Source organism: Hemiscyllium ocellatum, chromosome 18 (assembly GCF_020745735.1).
Source record: "Hemiscyllium ocellatum isolate sHemOce1 chromosome 18, sHemOce1.pat.X.cur, whole genome shotgun sequence".
NCBI lineage: Eukaryota > Metazoa > Chordata > Chondrichthyes > Orectolobiformes > Hemiscylliidae > Hemiscyllium > Hemiscyllium ocellatum.
Genome location: NC_083418.1, coordinates 67,970,958 through 67,989,251, shown reverse-complemented (window position 1 = coordinate 67,989,251; position 18,294 = coordinate 67,970,958). Strand labels below are relative to the sequence as shown.

Below are 18,294 nucleotides of genomic sequence, written 5' to 3'. Positions count from 1 at the left end.
TACCAAATAACTTAACCTATCCGAAAACCCAACAGACTATATCAACTTAATGATGGTGTTCCAAATACATTCAACAATTCCCATAAACACCCCTTGGCACAACAGAAAAAAATCAAAACAGGTGCTTACAGGAGAAAAATCAGAGAGAGGAGTATCACCTTGGACCTGCTTCTTTGGGTTCAGCAGCTTTTACAACACAACTGCTAAAAACCAAACCAGAGAAAAGCTGAGTTGACAGAACTGGCCACTCCTCTTTCATCGTACAAGTGTTTTTAAAACATTTAAAAGTCTTTTGCATGAGGCAGTATTTGTTAGCTATAATCAAATTGGCCCTGAAACCCTTTAACCCCAAACTTTTCAGAGTCTATGTTTTTCAGAGAAGTCATAAAAGACAATGCCAAGGACAGCAAAACCTTGTTAAAGCAGCAGCAGCAGCAGCAGCAGCAGCAGCATCGCCACAACAGTTAATATAGAGTTTTTGATTAATTTTTAAACAGTATTTACTGCAACACAAATACTAACCCAATACGGGAAAAGTAAATAAAATTGCTGAAGAATTTTGAAAATACTGTATATGAAATTGACTTTTCAACAATAAACTAATAATGACAGCATACATTTATATAGCATTTCAAAAATTGCTCTTCTCAATTATAAGAGCAGAGGAATAAATTCTTATCTATTGGAACAAGTTTAATTTAGATGAACAGAAGCTTAATGAAAAAAAAATGCTAAGAAAGCTCATAAAGGAAGAAATGAAAAGATACAAGAGTTCAATGTAGAAATTCTAGGGAGGCACCCATACAGTTTAAGATTCTGTTGTCAATACAGTAGTGAATTCATTAGATGGCCACAAGAGGAAGAACCATAAGACAAAAAGCTGCAAATTGAATTTGAAGCTGCAAGAAGCAGATAATGTTGAGGATTTTAAATTCAATACATAGGTGGGGGGTGGGTGTCAGGGAGCCATTTGACAGTTAGGAAGAATGGGTTGAAAAGTAAGCTGGATTTGAGTGTGGAACAGGACATATGAGGTTGCAATTTGTATGCTATGGAATAGTGGCTATGAAGGTGATCATTAGAGAAATCGAGGTAAAAGTGAAAGTAGGATTTAGTGCTGGAGATGGTGAGATGAAAAAAGGTTGCCTTGTTGAGAAATAGGGTGGAGGTCTGAACCTCAGCTGTGACTGAACGGATCAGGTCTTCCTGATGTTTAACTGGACAATGTTGTGACTCACCTGAGCCAAATGGCGCAGTCATTCTGACGAAACAGAAATGGAGTATTGTTAATATATTTGCAGGAACTAACACTGACCATGGACAACATTAACAAGGAACAATTTAAATGTAGGAAAGATGCAATTACTGAAAAATCTTATAATCTGGAATCAAGAGGAAAAACTGTTTCTGGAGATGTGCTAGATATTTTCATGTAAAGAGGTGTTGATGTACACAAATCCACTTCCACATTAGCAGATAGTAGAAGAGGATAGTTTATCAAAACATCACAGTGAAATTGCAAACAAAAATAATGGGTAAGAGATATAAGAAACTGAACTGATGCAAGTTTTGTCAGCCACCATGTAGGCTTCTCCATTAAGCTCCATATTTCCTTCTCGAAATAAGATTTGTAAAAACAAAAAAAAAATTACAGAATTTAACTCCACATTGCCTTTGTGTTTGAAATATCTCTAACATCATGTTTGAAGTCTTGGGACTTCCCAGATCTTTCATGAATATCAAAAGGAAGTCCAAATAAGGGAGCAGACTACAATGCTAGATCTCATCGGATGCTGTGGTCCCTAGATCGATTGGCAAATTAATAGACTGGAGATAGGATTACTGCCCCATGAAGAGATGAAAGGCTCACCTCAGAGAAATGATCAGCCACTAGCTCTCCAGTATTAGCAGTAAATCTAATGCTGATTTACTTTTGAGTAGATGTTTCATATATTGCACAAAAATAAACAAATCTTTAACTGCTTGCAACTGGAAGGAAAACAGAGGGGCAAGCTAGGGCAGGGACAGAAACCATGGGCCACAGTGTTACTCTTAGTTCAGGCTCCTGGCCCTGCCTGACCTGAATACAGAGGCGCCCCTTGGTGCACAGTGCCCCTGCTACTGGGTTCTGATGTACCCCTTTGTCCTTGGGCCACAGACATTGTTAGGATGTAGTGTGGGCAGAAATTAATAATCACAGTCTCAGGGGTCATTTCAGGAATTTGTGCATTCAGGACAGTTTTAGATTTTCAAAAGGTCCAGTGGGTAAGCAGATGGAGGGAGGAGGAAATGCAATCGCTGCCTTTTCACGGTTCTTGAATTTGTTATGGTGCCCTCTAAGAGGCCTGATTGTTTGCAATGTTTTGATAGTGAACTCATTTAGCTTTCTGTGTGCTGCACATCTGTTAGCCTTTCCACGGTGTCCTGGTAAATTGCTTTACGTGAAAAGTTATAAAATTTTCTCTTGTAGTAAGAACCAGCATAAGCACTTCTCTTTCTCTTCCCATTCATCATCTCCAGGTCCTATCTCCACAGGCTGCCCACTTGAATCCAACATGGTTGCTGCCTGCCTTTGCTGTTTGTATCCCTGAGTCCAGAAGCTTGGCACCACTAATGGGATGTTGAGTTCTCCCCCTGCTCAATTAGTCCTGTTGAATTTGAAAATAGGGTTAGGGTGGCTCAGAAGTGATGTTGGGACCTGGAATTCACCCATGCGTCCTGTCCTGTACTTCAGTTTGAAAATCCAGCACATGTCTCACAAGCTAAGCAAGTCTCAACCTTCTCCTCTAATTTGTACCGTGGTGATGTACACCTTCGCCCCATTCACATATTTGACCATGACCTTTTTCCGTATCTTGAACAATGCCACTAGACATACAAGATTCTCGAGGGGGCTTGACAGAGAAGATATAGAGATTTTGTTTGCCCTTGCCAAGAGTCTAGGATGAGAGAACATAATCTCGAGTAATGGGTGACACATTAAGACAGAGATGAGGAGGAATTTCTTCTCTCAGAGGTTAGTGAACCTGTAGAATTCTTTACTGCAGAGGGCTGTTAAGGCTGGGCTGTATATTCAAGATTGAGATAGTCAGCTTTTTAATCAGTAAGATTATCAAGGTTGTATGGAAAAAGGCAGGAAAGTTGAGATGAGGATTATCAGATCAATTATGATCACTTTGAATAGTGAAGCAGACTCAATCAACTGAATGGCTTACTTCTGTTCTTACACATTATAGTGTTATGGCGATCCACCAGTACTATAAATAATAGAAACGGTTTTGTTCTCTAATGAATTGAATGTCTATCAATTACATTCTAATTGTTTGACTACTAATTATCTGAGAATATTTGCCAGACAAAATCATACATGAAACACTTTAGTTTAAACAAATAACTAATGTTCCTTCAATTATTTTTAGCTTACCCTCTTTTAGTGGACAAAAGTAATGCTTCATTTTCATTGCATTGTCGACAAGATTGTTTTATCATAGTTCAAAGACCAACTTATCTTTCTCCTTAAATTACCACTAACAGTGGGTGATGCAATGGCCTAATGGTGTCATTGTTGGACTTTTCATCTAGTGACCCAGATAATGTTCTGGGGATCGGAGTTCAAATACCACTATGGTAGATGGTGGTATTTTAATTCAATTTTTTTTTAAATCTGGAAATTTCAGTCTAATGATGACCATGAATCAATTGTCAATAGTTGGAAAACAACAGTCTGGTTCACTAATGTCTTTTAGGGAAGGAAACTATCATCCTTACCTGTTTGACTTACATGTGACTCAAGACCCACAGCAATGTGGTTGACTCTTAACTGTCCTCTCAGCAATTTGGGATGGACAATAAATGCTGCCTGACCAGCAATGTCCTCATCCATGAATAAATAAAGAAAAAAATCTGGTGGATTTTTTTCTCTTTTACAGGTAATAACTGACACTATATTACATCCATATCATGAACATCTAACTTTCCCAATGTGAAACAAAGCAATACAGTTACAAAGTCTTACCATGACTCTAAAGCACTTTTTAAAAAATAGTCATACTTACTGGTGGTGGCTTTTTTCTCATTTCGAAGATCCTGGTATCTCCAAAGCTAAGTGATGCAATGATAGGTTTTTGTCCCAGTGACGGTTCATCATCACTGTGCCAATCAATGCTGTCTTTGCCATTTCGGTACAAATTGCAAAGAAGAGAATTAAAGGTGTATCCAGTTACTTTCTCAGTGTGATCCTTCAGCATAATCAGTAGAGGATGCCACTAAATGGAACACAAAAGCTTAGCATTACCACCAAACACTGATGTACCAAGGATAGCATTACAGATTGATAGTTAGTTTTAAAGAGGGTGAAATAACATACATGAGGGTTTGATTTCATAGCTGTGTGGGAGTATGTGTAAGGAAGATCTCCATACCAGGCTGTGAGTCGGGGCTCTTGATATGATCTACCTGTAGCATACAAAATATTCACAGGCAAAAATTAGTCCTTTCACCAGTAGCTCCAAATATACCACACCATGGTTTTTTTGTACTGACACTTAAAACATGATGTTCACTATAATGAGTAGGAGTTAGTCATAAAAAGAATCAACTACAATTTTCACTCAAGATCACTCTATGACTGCTGTAAAGTATATTAACAGGATGCCCATCGAGGACAGGATTAAATTTGGTTGTGAAGTACCGCCCCTCCATAATCAAACACTCTTCAGACACAACAAAGGTACCAGAAGCCAGCAACGACCATGAAATCAATACAAGTCCCCTCAGGTAGACTGAAATTTGAAAGATAACTCTGCATTACTCTTTTATCATTTTAGGCATTATTGTTTTTTTTAAACATAAATAGCATCACACCACAAAACAATCATACAAAGAACTGATCTGTAAGAAAGTTTAATTTGGTTCACTCCTCCTCTCTGATAGCATTAAGGCAATGGCACCATCTTTGAAATGGGTACTAGTCAGGGATTTTTCAACAAGTCTACTTTTAAAAATCATTTGCATAAGAAGAGAGCCTGCTCAGTACAGCTTTGACGAAAATTACTTCTCATCCTGTTCTTACACATATGATTAAACATTCTAGGCAGAATAATGTAAATTTCTGGATAACATCAAAATATCTAGCCCAAATCTATAATGATAGGACCAGCATTGAAGGCATCTTTGTAGAGTTCCAGGCTGCAAATACATGCCCATTGGAAGTTTGTCATTTATGTGTGTTGGATGTTCTTTTATCAGAAGATGTGGTCAACTTATTAAGAAACGATGAGAAAGTTTTTGTTTGTTCATTGCATATGTAGCAGAAGGAAGAAAACAGAATTAATGTCCATGTGTTATATACCAAGGACCATTCATCTTTTCGATCAGGTAAAGGTTTACCAATTTAAAAGTAAATGTTGGCTTATAATGTGATTAGAAATAGCATTAAATCAGATCGCACTACATTATATTAAAATCAAATGAGAATTGGGATTGGAATGAGAGGTTTGCAACCAAAACAAAGTAATAGAGAAACAATAAACCACATTTATAGAATAACTTACACCATAACACTACAGGACAGGGATTATTCATGCATGCATCCAAGTTTGCAGGTTGAAAAACAATACATGTTACTGAACCACAAGTATTTGGTGTTCTGAATGATCAGGAAGTTGGCAGAATTAGCTTGGAAATATTGTTTCATTCATTAACTGCAGCAAAAGGTATGTCTGAGTAAAGACACAATACTGAAATACTGCTCCAAAAGAAAAAATCAATTTTATGGAGGTTCAGTCCTTCTATAAGAGAAAAACTGACTAGCAACTGTAAAATCTTGTACAATCTTGATGAGTGTTAATGCTCCAGCAAACACTTCAGCTATCTGTTCATTTGAAATAAATTTATAAAATAACTTTGAACAATAAAAATTAATAACTGCAAAACCAGCCAGTGCACGTTATGAACTAAGTATTAAGTGTAAGCAATTTGATCAACCATGAATTTGTAGAAATTACTAAAATTAAGAAAAGTTCCAGCGACTATTAAAATCACTACTCAGCCTTTTTGCTCAGAACGCGCAGTTTCTGTTCTTGACAATTTAAAAATAATAGATGCACTGTTAACACTAACTCAGCAGGCATTTTCTGTCAGAACCTAGAATTTTATCATCACACTTCACCAATAATTGCTGCAAATAAGGTACCAACTTAAATTCAAATGAGATGCTGCACATGTTAAAAAGAATTTGCATTAAGCTTTAAAGGTTCCAGAATATCACAGATCAAAATGGACATATTTCGTACAAGTTCATCATTTATCATAAATCAACGAGCCTGGGGATGTAAAAATAACTTAAAGATTACTTTTGTTCACATGTGCATAATTTTTCACCACAACTACTCCCACAGGCAGGTGTCAGTGGCTAGAGTGTAGATTTTACAACTTAAGATTGTGAATCTGATAAGAGTGTTTTCTACATAGTGTTTCTGTAGGCTGGTCCATTTGTTTTCCCAGTGAATGCAAAGTCAATATTGTAAATACCCTCCTCATCCAGATATCCAAGCAAAAAAATTTTGAGCTGGTCAAGAATCAGCTCAGTTGCACGAGTTTCCAGATTGTTTCGAATGGGACCTTTTAGATTCCAGTTGTGAATTCTAGTTGGGTGAAAGGTTCCCTACTCTTGCTACCCACTCATGGAAATTTATCTCTTTCTGTTTCTGAGAAATCTTTCATTTGAGACCTGAATTTTCTGAGCACTCATGGGAGCGGAATGGGACTATTTGGCGCCGCCCTTTTGGCGCCGATCATTTGGCCCTGCCGTTTTGGCTCTAAACTGTTTTGGCACTCATTACTTTGGCGCTGAGCTGTTTTGGCACCAATTCAGAACAAAAAAACAAGTCTTGAAGAGCCCATAAGAAATTCGTTTTTATTCCATTGTAAGAAATAAATCTAATTCTTTTTTATTCATTATTTTTAATCTATAGATTATAAAAACGAATTTCTACATTTTGCTACATTCATCAAACACATATAGATAACTATCGTGTGAAAATGTTGGTTTGTCTCTCTTGCTTAGAATGTTTTCAGCCATTTCTGGTATGGGCTCTACAAGAAAATAGAAAGAAAATTGTATTTCAGTGTTCCAATGTGAAGACAGAAGGGCTTAAGTAGATGACTATTAACAATTGTTAAATGAGAAAATGATTACAAAATGAGATTTGAATCTACAGCGGGTCATTACAGCTTTGACTATCAACTCTTGCTAGTTGAGAAAATTACCTCGGGTCGTTAGTCATCCTCTCTTCTTTAACCAACCAAGACTTTTTTTTATTCTGAATTGGCGCCAAAACAGCTCAGTGCCAAACTAATGAGCGCCAAAACAGTTGACAGCCAAAACAGCGGGGCCAAATGATCGGCACAAAAACATACCCGACCCCATGGAAGAGGGCCAATTACCTTTTCTTGTGACACAGTGACCCCAGTGGAAGCCAAACAAAAGAACCTTTTAGGATCAATGTGGATCTTTGAAATGGAGATCAGGTGGCATGCAAAATGTCGAAGATTTGAAACGATATCGAATACGATAATGTTCGGAGGTTATAAATTCTCAGGTAGACTTCTTGACAAGTGCATCTAACTGAGGCAAGTACTCCAGAAAAAGAAAAGTGAGAATTGACATCACCAACTCTTTCTGCTGGCTGGTTCACGAGCATATAGACTGAAAATTGGGCATGGGTGACTTACAAATGGAAAGAAAATGTGAAAAACATCCAAGAAGGTGAACCAAATGCCTGTACTTTCTAAACGTTGGGGCACGGGGTTAAACTAAATATTTCAATCACAAATACAATATGTTAAGAAAATTACAAAATTTCTTAAATGAAACAAACCCTCTCTGATGTTCGATTTTTGCTTCCAGGGTATTTCTGCGTACAATTGTTCAAACATCCAATCAGCTTCTTTTGTATCAATAAAACCAGGCTTTAGGTATAGTCTGATAATGGAAAAAGAAGTGAATAAAAACAAAAGGGAAAATCTTCTCTCTGAACAGGCTGTAAAAAGTAGACATTTTAACGATTCAATTTTCATAGTTATTTATTCATTCATGGGAACCGACTTTCACTGGTAAGGTGAATATTTATGATTTATCACTACTGCCCTTGAGAAGGAAATAGTGACTTAGATTCCTGGATACAAGAGCGGCTGTGTAAGCCAGAGGGCAGTTAAGAATCAAACACATTGCCTTAGGTCTGTAGTCACATGTAGACCAAAGCAATTAAGGACAGGTTTCCTTCCCTGAAGGACATTAGGGAACCAGATGGAATTTCATGATTGTCTAGTAGTTTTATGATGACCATTACCGATCCTAGCTACTCAGTCCACTGTAAACATTTATTTGAATGCTGACACTCTATGATCCATTTGGTGATACAACTGTTCCATTTTTTTGTTGTTTTCGTAGAATGAAAGATTAATGGTAGAAACAGGAAAACAATAAAACCAAATGCCCATCGTGTACTTCCATTTGGAAGGACAATGGCAGCAACTACTTGGGAACACAACCATCTGTAAGTTTCCCTCCAAGCCATTCACCATAGAGTCAAAGAGATGTACAGCATGGAAACAGACCGTTCGGTCCAACCCATCCATGCTGACCAGATATCCCAACCCAATCTAGTCCCACCTGCCAGCACCCGGCACATATCCCTCCAAACCCTTCCTATTCATATACCCATCCAAATGCCTCTTAAATGTTGCAATTGTACCAGCCTCCACCACATCCTCTGGCAGCTCATTCCGTACAAGTACCACCCTCTGCATGAAAAAGTTGCCCCTTAGGTCTCTTTTATATCTTTCCCCTCTCACTTTAAACCTATGCCCTCTAGTTCTGGACTCCCCGACCCCAGGGAAAAGACTTTGTCTATTTATCCTATCCATGCCCTTCATAGTTTTGTAAACCTCTATAATGTCAGCCCTCAGCCATACATTGTTGTTCCTTCAGTGTTGCTGAATCAACATCCTGGAATTGTCTCCCTGACAATGTTGTGGGTCTACTTACAGCACACGGACTGCAGCAGTTCAAGAAGGCAACTCACTGCTACCTTTTCAAGGGTAACTAAGAATGAGCAATAAATGCTGATCGGCCAGTGACACCTAGTGTCCCACGAATGAATTTTTTACAAAAAACTCCTCGGCTTAAAAATAGTCAGAAACATACCAGAGGTACAGTCAGCTGGACCAAAGAACTGAGCACACAGACTTCTCCACAGGCTTAGTTTCTAAGTAGAGACCTCTGCTCAGGAAATAGCGAGGCAAATGACTTGGCTGCTTCACCCAAATAAGTCAATAAAAAAGTAGGTGGGGTATATCGTCTTCATTACACTCTCAGCTGTTTCCCATGTTCCTTGGAGTCCGCACAAAGCTAATTAAAGCACCTGGCAAATCAACCATTATTTTTGGATTGCTTGATAGTTTTTATACACTTGTCTTCATCACAAGGTGTAAACTGTTATACAAAAGTGCCAAAACCATTTTTCATTCAAAAAGCTAAAAGTAAAGACTTTTCTTCCTTCAGACAAATGGCATCTAAATGGCAGCTCTAGAATCTGTTGCTTGATTGTTTTTCTGGAAAACAATCTGTCCTCGAAATGCACCCAGTGATATGAAAGCGAGTTTAAGGGCAGATGAATTTATTCTCTTCAGAACATTAGAGATAAATTGCAGTGCGATAAAAACCAAAATAGAAAGAGAGAGTTACCATCCATTTCCCCTCTATATTGCTCTAAATTAGTTGGCAGGATAGTGTGACATGAGCTTAGTAGTGTAGACCGAAAACAATGTCAAACTGAATGGTAGATATTGATCTGAACTTTCCCATTTTCAGTCAGTGATTTTATAAGATTCACAGCATCCAGTCAGCTATGGCTCTTGATAACTTTTGTCATGCAGATTTCCCACCTTTCACCTTATTAATTGTACATACAAGCTCTATGGCATCTATCTCATTGAACTGAGTTGCAGGAGACGAGCAAGTGCTTACTGATGCCATATGCCCCAGCTGCACACCACTTCATATGTTGCAAGCCAGAGATTGGTCCTCACATTGTGGTGCTTGAGCCTCTACATGGGGCCGGAAAGGGAAATTAACTTCCGGTTTCGCCAATAGGGTCTGGGATGTGCTGGTGAACTGGGTAGTGGACAGGAGGGTGTTGTGCCCCGCTGACTGTCAAGGGTCTGAGCCAGCCTACATCCCAATAGCCGACAAGGTCAGTGCTGTGACCAAAGCAAAATATAATTCACAGCAGTGTATGGAGAAGGTTTGGCTCTTCACACACTCAGAGCTCCATAACCTACTCCACCTTTGTCACTGCACACACGTCTCATTAAGGCTTATGGACCACAACTCTCACTACTACATGCATCATATTCACTCATTGGCTCTCACCCACCTCATCCTCCCAAATTACTAACCATTCCTACCTTTCTGCATTTTCTACTCAGTCACTGGGAACAGCTCACCACTCTCCTGCTCCTATATCACCACAAAAAGCTCCTCTTCATCAATCGTACCAAGTCCATCCTTTTATCGCAATGCAGGAAAGACTGGCCTTGCCCTGGACTGATATCTTTATACTACACCAAATGACATTTCTGTAATCACTTCAGTAGGACTGACTGTGGCCCAATTCCTGATCTACGAAAACCAAGCACCTGACTTACCATAGCCTCCATTCTGGACTGGAATCATACCAGGCCCTTGAGTGGATCATGGTTATAATTCCCCTTAACCCCAAGGGCTACTTCCTTTTGACTTCCATGTATGGCCATTTGCTTGAAGCACACGCAGTGTGTTTCCCAGGTAAGCTGTTGGCAAAATGTGTAGGTGTGACATTGATGTAGCACAGTGCCATATAGCAACATGACCATTCTCTTGACTGTGCAATGCTCCCTACTCTGGATAAGCTACCTGCCTCTCCCACTGTGGTATAAAGCAATGCTAGCCACTCCACCATTTCCTCTGACAGCTCATTCCAGACACATACCACCCTCTGCGCGAAAACGTTGCCCCTTAGATCTCTTTTATATCTTTCCCCTCTCACCCTAAACCTATGTCCTCTAGTTCTGGACTCCCTGACCACAGGGAAGAGATTTTGTCTAACTATTCTATCCACGCGCCTCATGATTTTATAAACTTCTATAAGGTCACCCCTCAGCCTCCAATGCTCCATGGAAAACAGCCCTAACCTATTCAGCCTCTCCCTATAGCTCAATTCCTCCAACCCTGGCAACTTGGTTGTTAATCTTTTCTGAACCCTTTCAAGTTTCACAACATCCTTCCAATAGGAAAGAGACCAGAATTGCACGCAATGTTTCAACAATGGCTTAACGAATGTCCTATACAGCTGTAAGTTGGATGAAAGTCCAGAGATACAAATGGCAAGCTGCTGCTCCCAGCTTACTGCTCTGTCCTTCATGTCAGGAATTGGCAGCAACTGATTTCATGGTCAAAGAGAGAGCTGGAAGCGACATACGAATAAGGCAAGTTGAACTAATAATGTGATACAAATACATGAAAATCAGGTCATCACTGCTGAAGAGCGAGATTCTGCAGTTGCTGTTTAAAACATTAGGAGAAAATAATTTCTAACATTGAGGTTCCAATTCTCTCCACATTTTCCCAACTTTCTCACTAGCGCTCAAGGGAGTGGAAAATTCCACACGTATGTACTGTTCACTAGAAACATTGCAGCAGAAAATTAAACAATACAATCCAGATAATGCTCAGGGTTTGTAGAATAGAATGCATGAATATTGTGCAATGTGGAGGGGAGTTATAGGCTGGAGCTTTTTCCCCTGGAGCGTTGGAGGCTGAGGGGTGACCTCATAGAAGCTTATAAAATTATGAGGGGCATGGATAGGATAAATAGACAGTGGGATATCTGGTCGGCAGGGACGGGTTGGACCGCACGATCCGTTTCCATGCTGTACATCTCTATGACTCTACAACTTACAAATGCAATCCCTTACATAGATATACTTACAAGTGGCTATTTTATATTGTCCTACATTGTGTTCCAACATGAATTCAAATTGACTTGTGAACGTAGTCAAGAAAAGCAACTGTGTGCAACCCCGGGACTACCTGTAAACACATTTGCTGCTAGGTTTCTAGATTAATTTTGGACAAAAAACACCCATTTTGATTGCTCATGGGATCTGTAAACTACTGATAATAGCATTGGACCATATCAGTTTGGAAGCTGCAACATTTGTGCAGAATTAGCTAACCCCAAATCTAAACTGTAGTATAGATGCTGTTACAAGTGGTCATAGTGGCCTGAGCAAGAGAACCTAAATAAGACCATAAGACATAGGAACTGAAACAGGGCATTCCATCCATCGATTTGGCTGCCATTCAATGAGACTATGGCTGATGTGAAAACCCGCAACACCACTTTCCTTCCCTTTCTCCATAATCCTTGATTCTCTTCCTGGTTAAAAATCTGAGTCGAACAGTATGGTGCTGGAAAAGCACAGCCTGTCAGGCAGCATCTGAGGAGCAGGAGAGTCGACGTTTCCAGCATAAGCTCTTCATGCCTACCACGATTAAAAAATCTGTCTCATTTATATATTTAATAACAGTCTCAGCAGTGTTGCTATGGTAAAGATTTCCATAGATTCACCACCTTATGAAAGAAGAAACTCCTGTTCAGACCAATAAAAGTCATAGTTCCTATTTCTTCTCAGAAACTCTCCTTAGTTGAGAAGAACTGGACAGGACTGTGATTCATCATGATTGAACGATTTAATTAGATAAAAATAATGTATCTACGGGCTCCTAGTTCCACTGAAATTACATCTCAATTTGAGGTATGCCTTTCAGAAGAAAAAAATATTTGCTTTAATTTGAATGACACGATTCAGCACTGATTACAGAATTTTTCATCCAAATTATTCTTCACAAAGAAATATGTATAAAGATTTTTTAAAAATCACCAAATGAATCATCTATGTTGATTTTTCACATGAAGAACAGCAGGAAAAATCTTTAACTCTTACCTGGAAACTCCTGTTGGCCCACTGCTAATTTCATAAAAACCTTCTTTGCTTCAGAACAAAGATAAAGAAAGCTTTAAAATCTGGGAAAGAAATCTCCAGGATGAGATGGATACAATACAGAAAATACATCAATAGCATTAAATGCATAATTTAGGAACATCACCATCATCTACTGCTTTTCACATTAATCTTTAATTTATACTATAAGTGAAATACTAATCTATAGGCAAAAAAAACAGAAATATTTAGAGAAATTCAGCAGGTTTGGTAGCATCTTGTTCTGAGTTCAGTGACCTTTCTGCAGAACAGTCTGTGACTAAGAAACCAATAGTTGAAAAATAAACAACAAAAGTAAAGTCAGTATTACAAATAGTCTTTATAACAGTCTTTGCAGCAAAGAGTATAATTATGCAATACTTTTAGTTTTGGCATCCATTTCTGCCTTCAACATTTTAATATTTGATGTCATCTTTTTGTGAAGGAAACAAAAGTGAAAAATTGCAGATATTTCCATATCTGTCAGTAACTACCAGTCTGTGCAGCCTACTCCTGCCAGGAGGGGTGAAAAAAAAAACCAAATGTAATTGAAACAATCATTAGCCTTAAGTGAGGATTAATTACATCATCTTTCCTGGAAAAAGATGAAGTCTTGACATTCATGGGTGGACAGGGGCCTAATGCTAAAATGGCTTAAAGGATTGGAGCTGCTAAATTTGAGAGGCAAGGTAATAGATGGAGGGGTAAGGGGGTGAGGATTTTAACTTTTATTCCTTGTTTGCTTTGATAGTATGTTAGTTGAGACAAGTTCAAACTGCAAAGGCAACAATACCAACACTAAATTTACTGCCTGAAATGTTCTAGGTGCTGAATGTTTATCAGCCCAATTGTTTTATATTTGCCTGTGAAATGTTTAAATTATCTTGTCCTACCTGCTCCTGTGAGTCCTTCTAAAAACATGAGCCCCTATTTCAACATTGAGGAGTTGTCTTTTAGTCTCAAGAGCCTTTCTTTAATCAATTTTAATGAGCCACTAATTCCATGAACATAGGTCAATTCAAATGGACTCAACTGAGTAGATAAACTTGGGGAATCGCTGATAGCAAATAGTAAGAAATATAATCCTTTGTTCCTGTCCTGTGGATATTCATGACAGTATGCTTTGATCATACTTATGAGAATGATTTGCAGTTTACTTCAATTGTTTTATGCCCAACCTGCTAATGATGCCCTGGAAAATATTAGACATAAGTTAGAACCTTGATAAAGTTGTATTTCAATTGGTAGGCTATAGTGAGCAAAAAACAGAGTTAATCTTTCTACTACTACATCAATTGTAATGGTCCTTAAAGGAATAGTTTCTACAACGCATACTATATTAATAGCATATATAATGGTAAGGATATGAATCAATAACATATATAATTGCAAGGACATAGCTCCAAACTGATTTTATTTTTCATAGTGTTCCCACACAATGAACTGACACTTGACTGAATGATTCTTCAAAGACTGGTATGAGTATTAAAGGTTCTGGTTTAATTGCATACTGAGGCTCTCCTACTATCTGACATGAATATCACATTTTACAGAATTGCACTATTTCCTCCAATCTTTTAAGACATTTTAGCATTAGGCCCCTGTCCACCCATGAATGTCAAGACTTCATCCTTTTCAATACAATGAGGTAATCTCCAGGTGAAATACCTGGTCATTGCTATTGTTACATGCCCTATAACAACAACTTCATCCTGACCTTGAAATATACTGCTGTTCCTTCAGTGTTGCTGGTCCAAAATTCCGGAATACTCGCAAGGTTTGTGAAGGTTTGTAGCTCAGGTTGAGGTTTAGGGTGTTGGTTTGCTCGCTGAGCTGTAGGTTTGATATCCAGACGTTTCATTACCTGTCTAGGTAACATCATCAGTGGCGACCTCCAAGTGAAGCGAAGCTGTTGTCTCCTGCTTTCTATTTATATCTTTCTCCTGGATGAGGTTCTTGGGGTTTGTGGTGATGTCATTTCCTGTTCATTTTCTGAGGGGTGATAGATGGCATCTAAATCTATGTGCTTGTTTATGGTGTGGTGATTGGAGTGCCAGGCCTCTCAAAAAACGGATACTCAAAAAAACACAGTGCGCGGATTCCTCAAGAACAAACCAAGACAAGCAGACAGAACGCAGCCAGAAACCCTAACCACCTTACCATATATCAAAGAAGTTTCAGAAATGACAGCCAAACTACTGAGACCCCTCGGAATCCTAGTAGCACACAAAGCCGCCAACACTCTCAAACAAAAACTAACAAACTTAAAAGACCCAGTACAACCCATGGACAAAACCAACATCGTCTATAAAATTCCATGTAAGGACTGCCACAAACACTACGTAGGACAAACAGGAAGAAAGTTAGCCACCAGGATACATGAACACCAGCTAGCCACAAAAAGACACAACCCCCTCTCCCCCATAGCCTTACACACATGGATGAAAAAAAAACACCATTTCGGCTGGGACAACACATCTATCCTGGGACAGGCTAAGCAAAGACATGCCAGAGAATTCCTAGAGGCCTGGCACTCCAACCACAACGCCATAAACAAGCACATAGATCTAGATGCCATCTATCAACCCCTCAGAAAACAAACAGGAAATGAAATCACCACAAACCCCAGGAATCCCATCCAGGAGAATGATATAAATAGAAAGCAGGAGACAACAGCTTTGCTTCACTTGGAGGTCGCCACTGATGATGTTACCCAGCCAGGTAATGAAACATCTGGATATCAAACCTACAGCTCAGCGAGCAAACCTACACCCTATTCCAGAATACTGTTCCCAGCAGCATCGTGATTGTACCTACATCACATGGACTGCAGTGGTTCAAGAAGGCTGCTCACCTTCTCAAGGACAACCAGGGATGGGTAATATGTGCTGCCCAGTCAACAATGCCCACATCCCACAAGTGAATAAAAAAAACTATTACTCTCCATACCCCCATATGATATTGGGCAGTACCACTATTTGATAAACTGTCCATTCACTGTCGAAAGTGTGGCACTGGAAAAGCACAGCAGATCAGGCAGCATCCAAGGAGCAGGAGCCCTTCATTAGCTTATGATCAAAACATCGATTCTCATGCTCCTTGGATGCTGCCTGATCTGCTTTTCCAACACCACACTTTTCAACTCTGATCTCCAGTCCCCACTTTCTCCTGTCCATTCACTGCCTACAGCTAACTTACTTAACGTGGGATCTGCCGAGCACTTCTTTTGAATTATCCTTATTATTAACAAGAGTTTTGGCCACCCTACCATCCATCTGAGGTATTACTTCGACCTCTGGTGTTGCACTTTGTTTAGCCATTGCTGTGGTCACCACATAAAATGGAAAAATATCTGGAAGTTGTTCTTGCAATTTCCTGTCTCTTTAGCTTCTGTTTGGATTATCCATGATTGGAGATGAAGCTACAACTTTCACTCCAACTAATTTGTTCCCCAGAAATAAATCAATTTCATCCACAGGTAATTTCTAAACTTCCCTGACTACCATTAGACCATATGACAAGTCACATGCCAATTAGACATTGATACAATGGAATCTGGATATACAATACTCTCCACGTATTCCATTTACTAACACTTAGGCTTTCATTTAAATTAAATCTCTTTTCAGCAAGAGTGTTTCAGTAATTCCTTTACCCATTGATATAGTTATAGATTTGCGTGCTTCATTTGAAGAATAATGGGTCATTCTACCCAATTAATTTCTTCTCCATTCATATCAGTGTTTACCTGGGGACTCTTAGTTGTAGCTAAAGTTCCAATTTGATTTCTGACATTTTCCTTAAATTCCCTTTGAGGACTCATTGTTACAATGCCAACAAATCCCATGGTCTTCCCTCACAAGTTCCAACAAACATTCCATTTTGGAAATCAGGAAATGGCAACGGAGTTGAATAAAGACATCTTATCAGCCTTCACAGTAGAAGAAAGTAGCAGCATTCTAAAATTACTAAATATTCAAGGAGCAAAAGGAGGAAAGGAAATAAATACAATAACTATCACTGGAGAAAAAGTGCTTGGAAAATTAATAGGGCTAAAGATAAGTCCCCGGTACTGGTGGGAAACATACTAGGATATTAAAGGAAGTAGCACCAGAGATATGGGTGCACTGGTAGAAATCTTCAAGGAACCTCAGATTTTGGAAGAGACTCAGAGGAATGGAAAAATGCCAAAGTAACGCCTTTATTTGTAAAGGAATGGCGTCTGCTTCTGTGAATCACAAAAAGTTAGCAATCAAGTTCAGTAGGTATTAGGGAAGGGAAATAGAATATTATTGTTTATTTCAAAAGGAATGAATAAGGAGATTTTGCTAAAACTGGACAAGGCACTGTCAAAGCATGGCTTCAATGCTGTGAAGAGTTTTCAGCCCCTTATCTAAGGAAAGACAGATTGGCATTGGAGGCAGTCCAGAGAGAGTTCACCAATTGATATCAGGTATGGAAGGACTATCTTACGAGGATAGCTCGAGCAGATTGGGAATTTGCTCTTTGGAATATAGATAAAATGAGAGGTGAGTGAACATCCTGAGGAATTGGTGGATGTGGGTACAATTACAATGTTTAAAAGGCATTTGGATAAGTACATGGATCGGAAATGTTTGGAAGGATATGGGCCAGGATGAAGCAGGTGGGACTTCTTTTGTTTGGGATTATGTTCGGCATGGACTGGTTGGACCAAAAATTCTGTTTCCGTGCTGTACAACTCAATGATTTTATGACTTTATTGAGTCATATGAAATTCTTAGGGTCTGGATGAGGCAAATGTGAAAAGGATATTTCCATTTTTGGGAGAGTGGAAGACCAGAGGGCATAGTCTCAGAATAAAGAGTCACATATTTAAGACTGAGTTGAGATGTGAGAGAGAAAAATAAAAACAATGTGATATGCTAAACAAATGGCTTGAACCCAATTTACAAGGTTGCCAATAGGTACATCTTAAATGAGTGGAATTGTAGTATCCCAGTGCAAAGGTTGGTGGTAAACACTAGTAGAGAACACCCAGTTGGTTTCTCAACCTGGACTCAAGGAAAGGGAGCTCCATTTCCAACCTGAATTTGAATCCAGCATGAAGCGTGTAACTACATATTCAAATGTAGCAAACGTATCAGCTGCATATTGGAAATATGCATGGATAGGCTACACATATTATGTCAATTGAGGTTGGTGGGAAGAGTTCGGGGCAGGGAAAAT

General features: G+C 39.0%; 1 protein-coding gene across 3 annotated transcripts in view; it reads right to left on the bottom strand.

Moving 5' to 3' along the window:
* The window catches only part of alkbh3 (alkB homolog 3, alpha-ketoglutarate dependent dioxygenase), a 66,218-nt gene that overhangs the window by 25,925 nt on the left and 21,999 nt on the right, over nt 1-18,294 (bottom strand). For all 3 annotated transcript variants that reach the window (XM_060838593.1, XM_060838592.1, XM_060838591.1), the window contains 4 exons: nt 13,051-13,098; nt 7,881-7,984; nt 4,367-4,455; nt 4,056-4,265 (listed from right to left, as the gene is read on the bottom strand). In XM_060838593.1, coding sequence (XP_060694576.1) covers nt 4,056-4,265; nt 4,367-4,455; nt 7,881-7,984; nt 13,051-13,098 — 451 coding nt within the window. The remainder of the gene's footprint in view (nt 1-4,055; nt 4,266-4,366; nt 4,456-7,880; nt 7,985-13,050; nt 13,099-18,294) is intronic.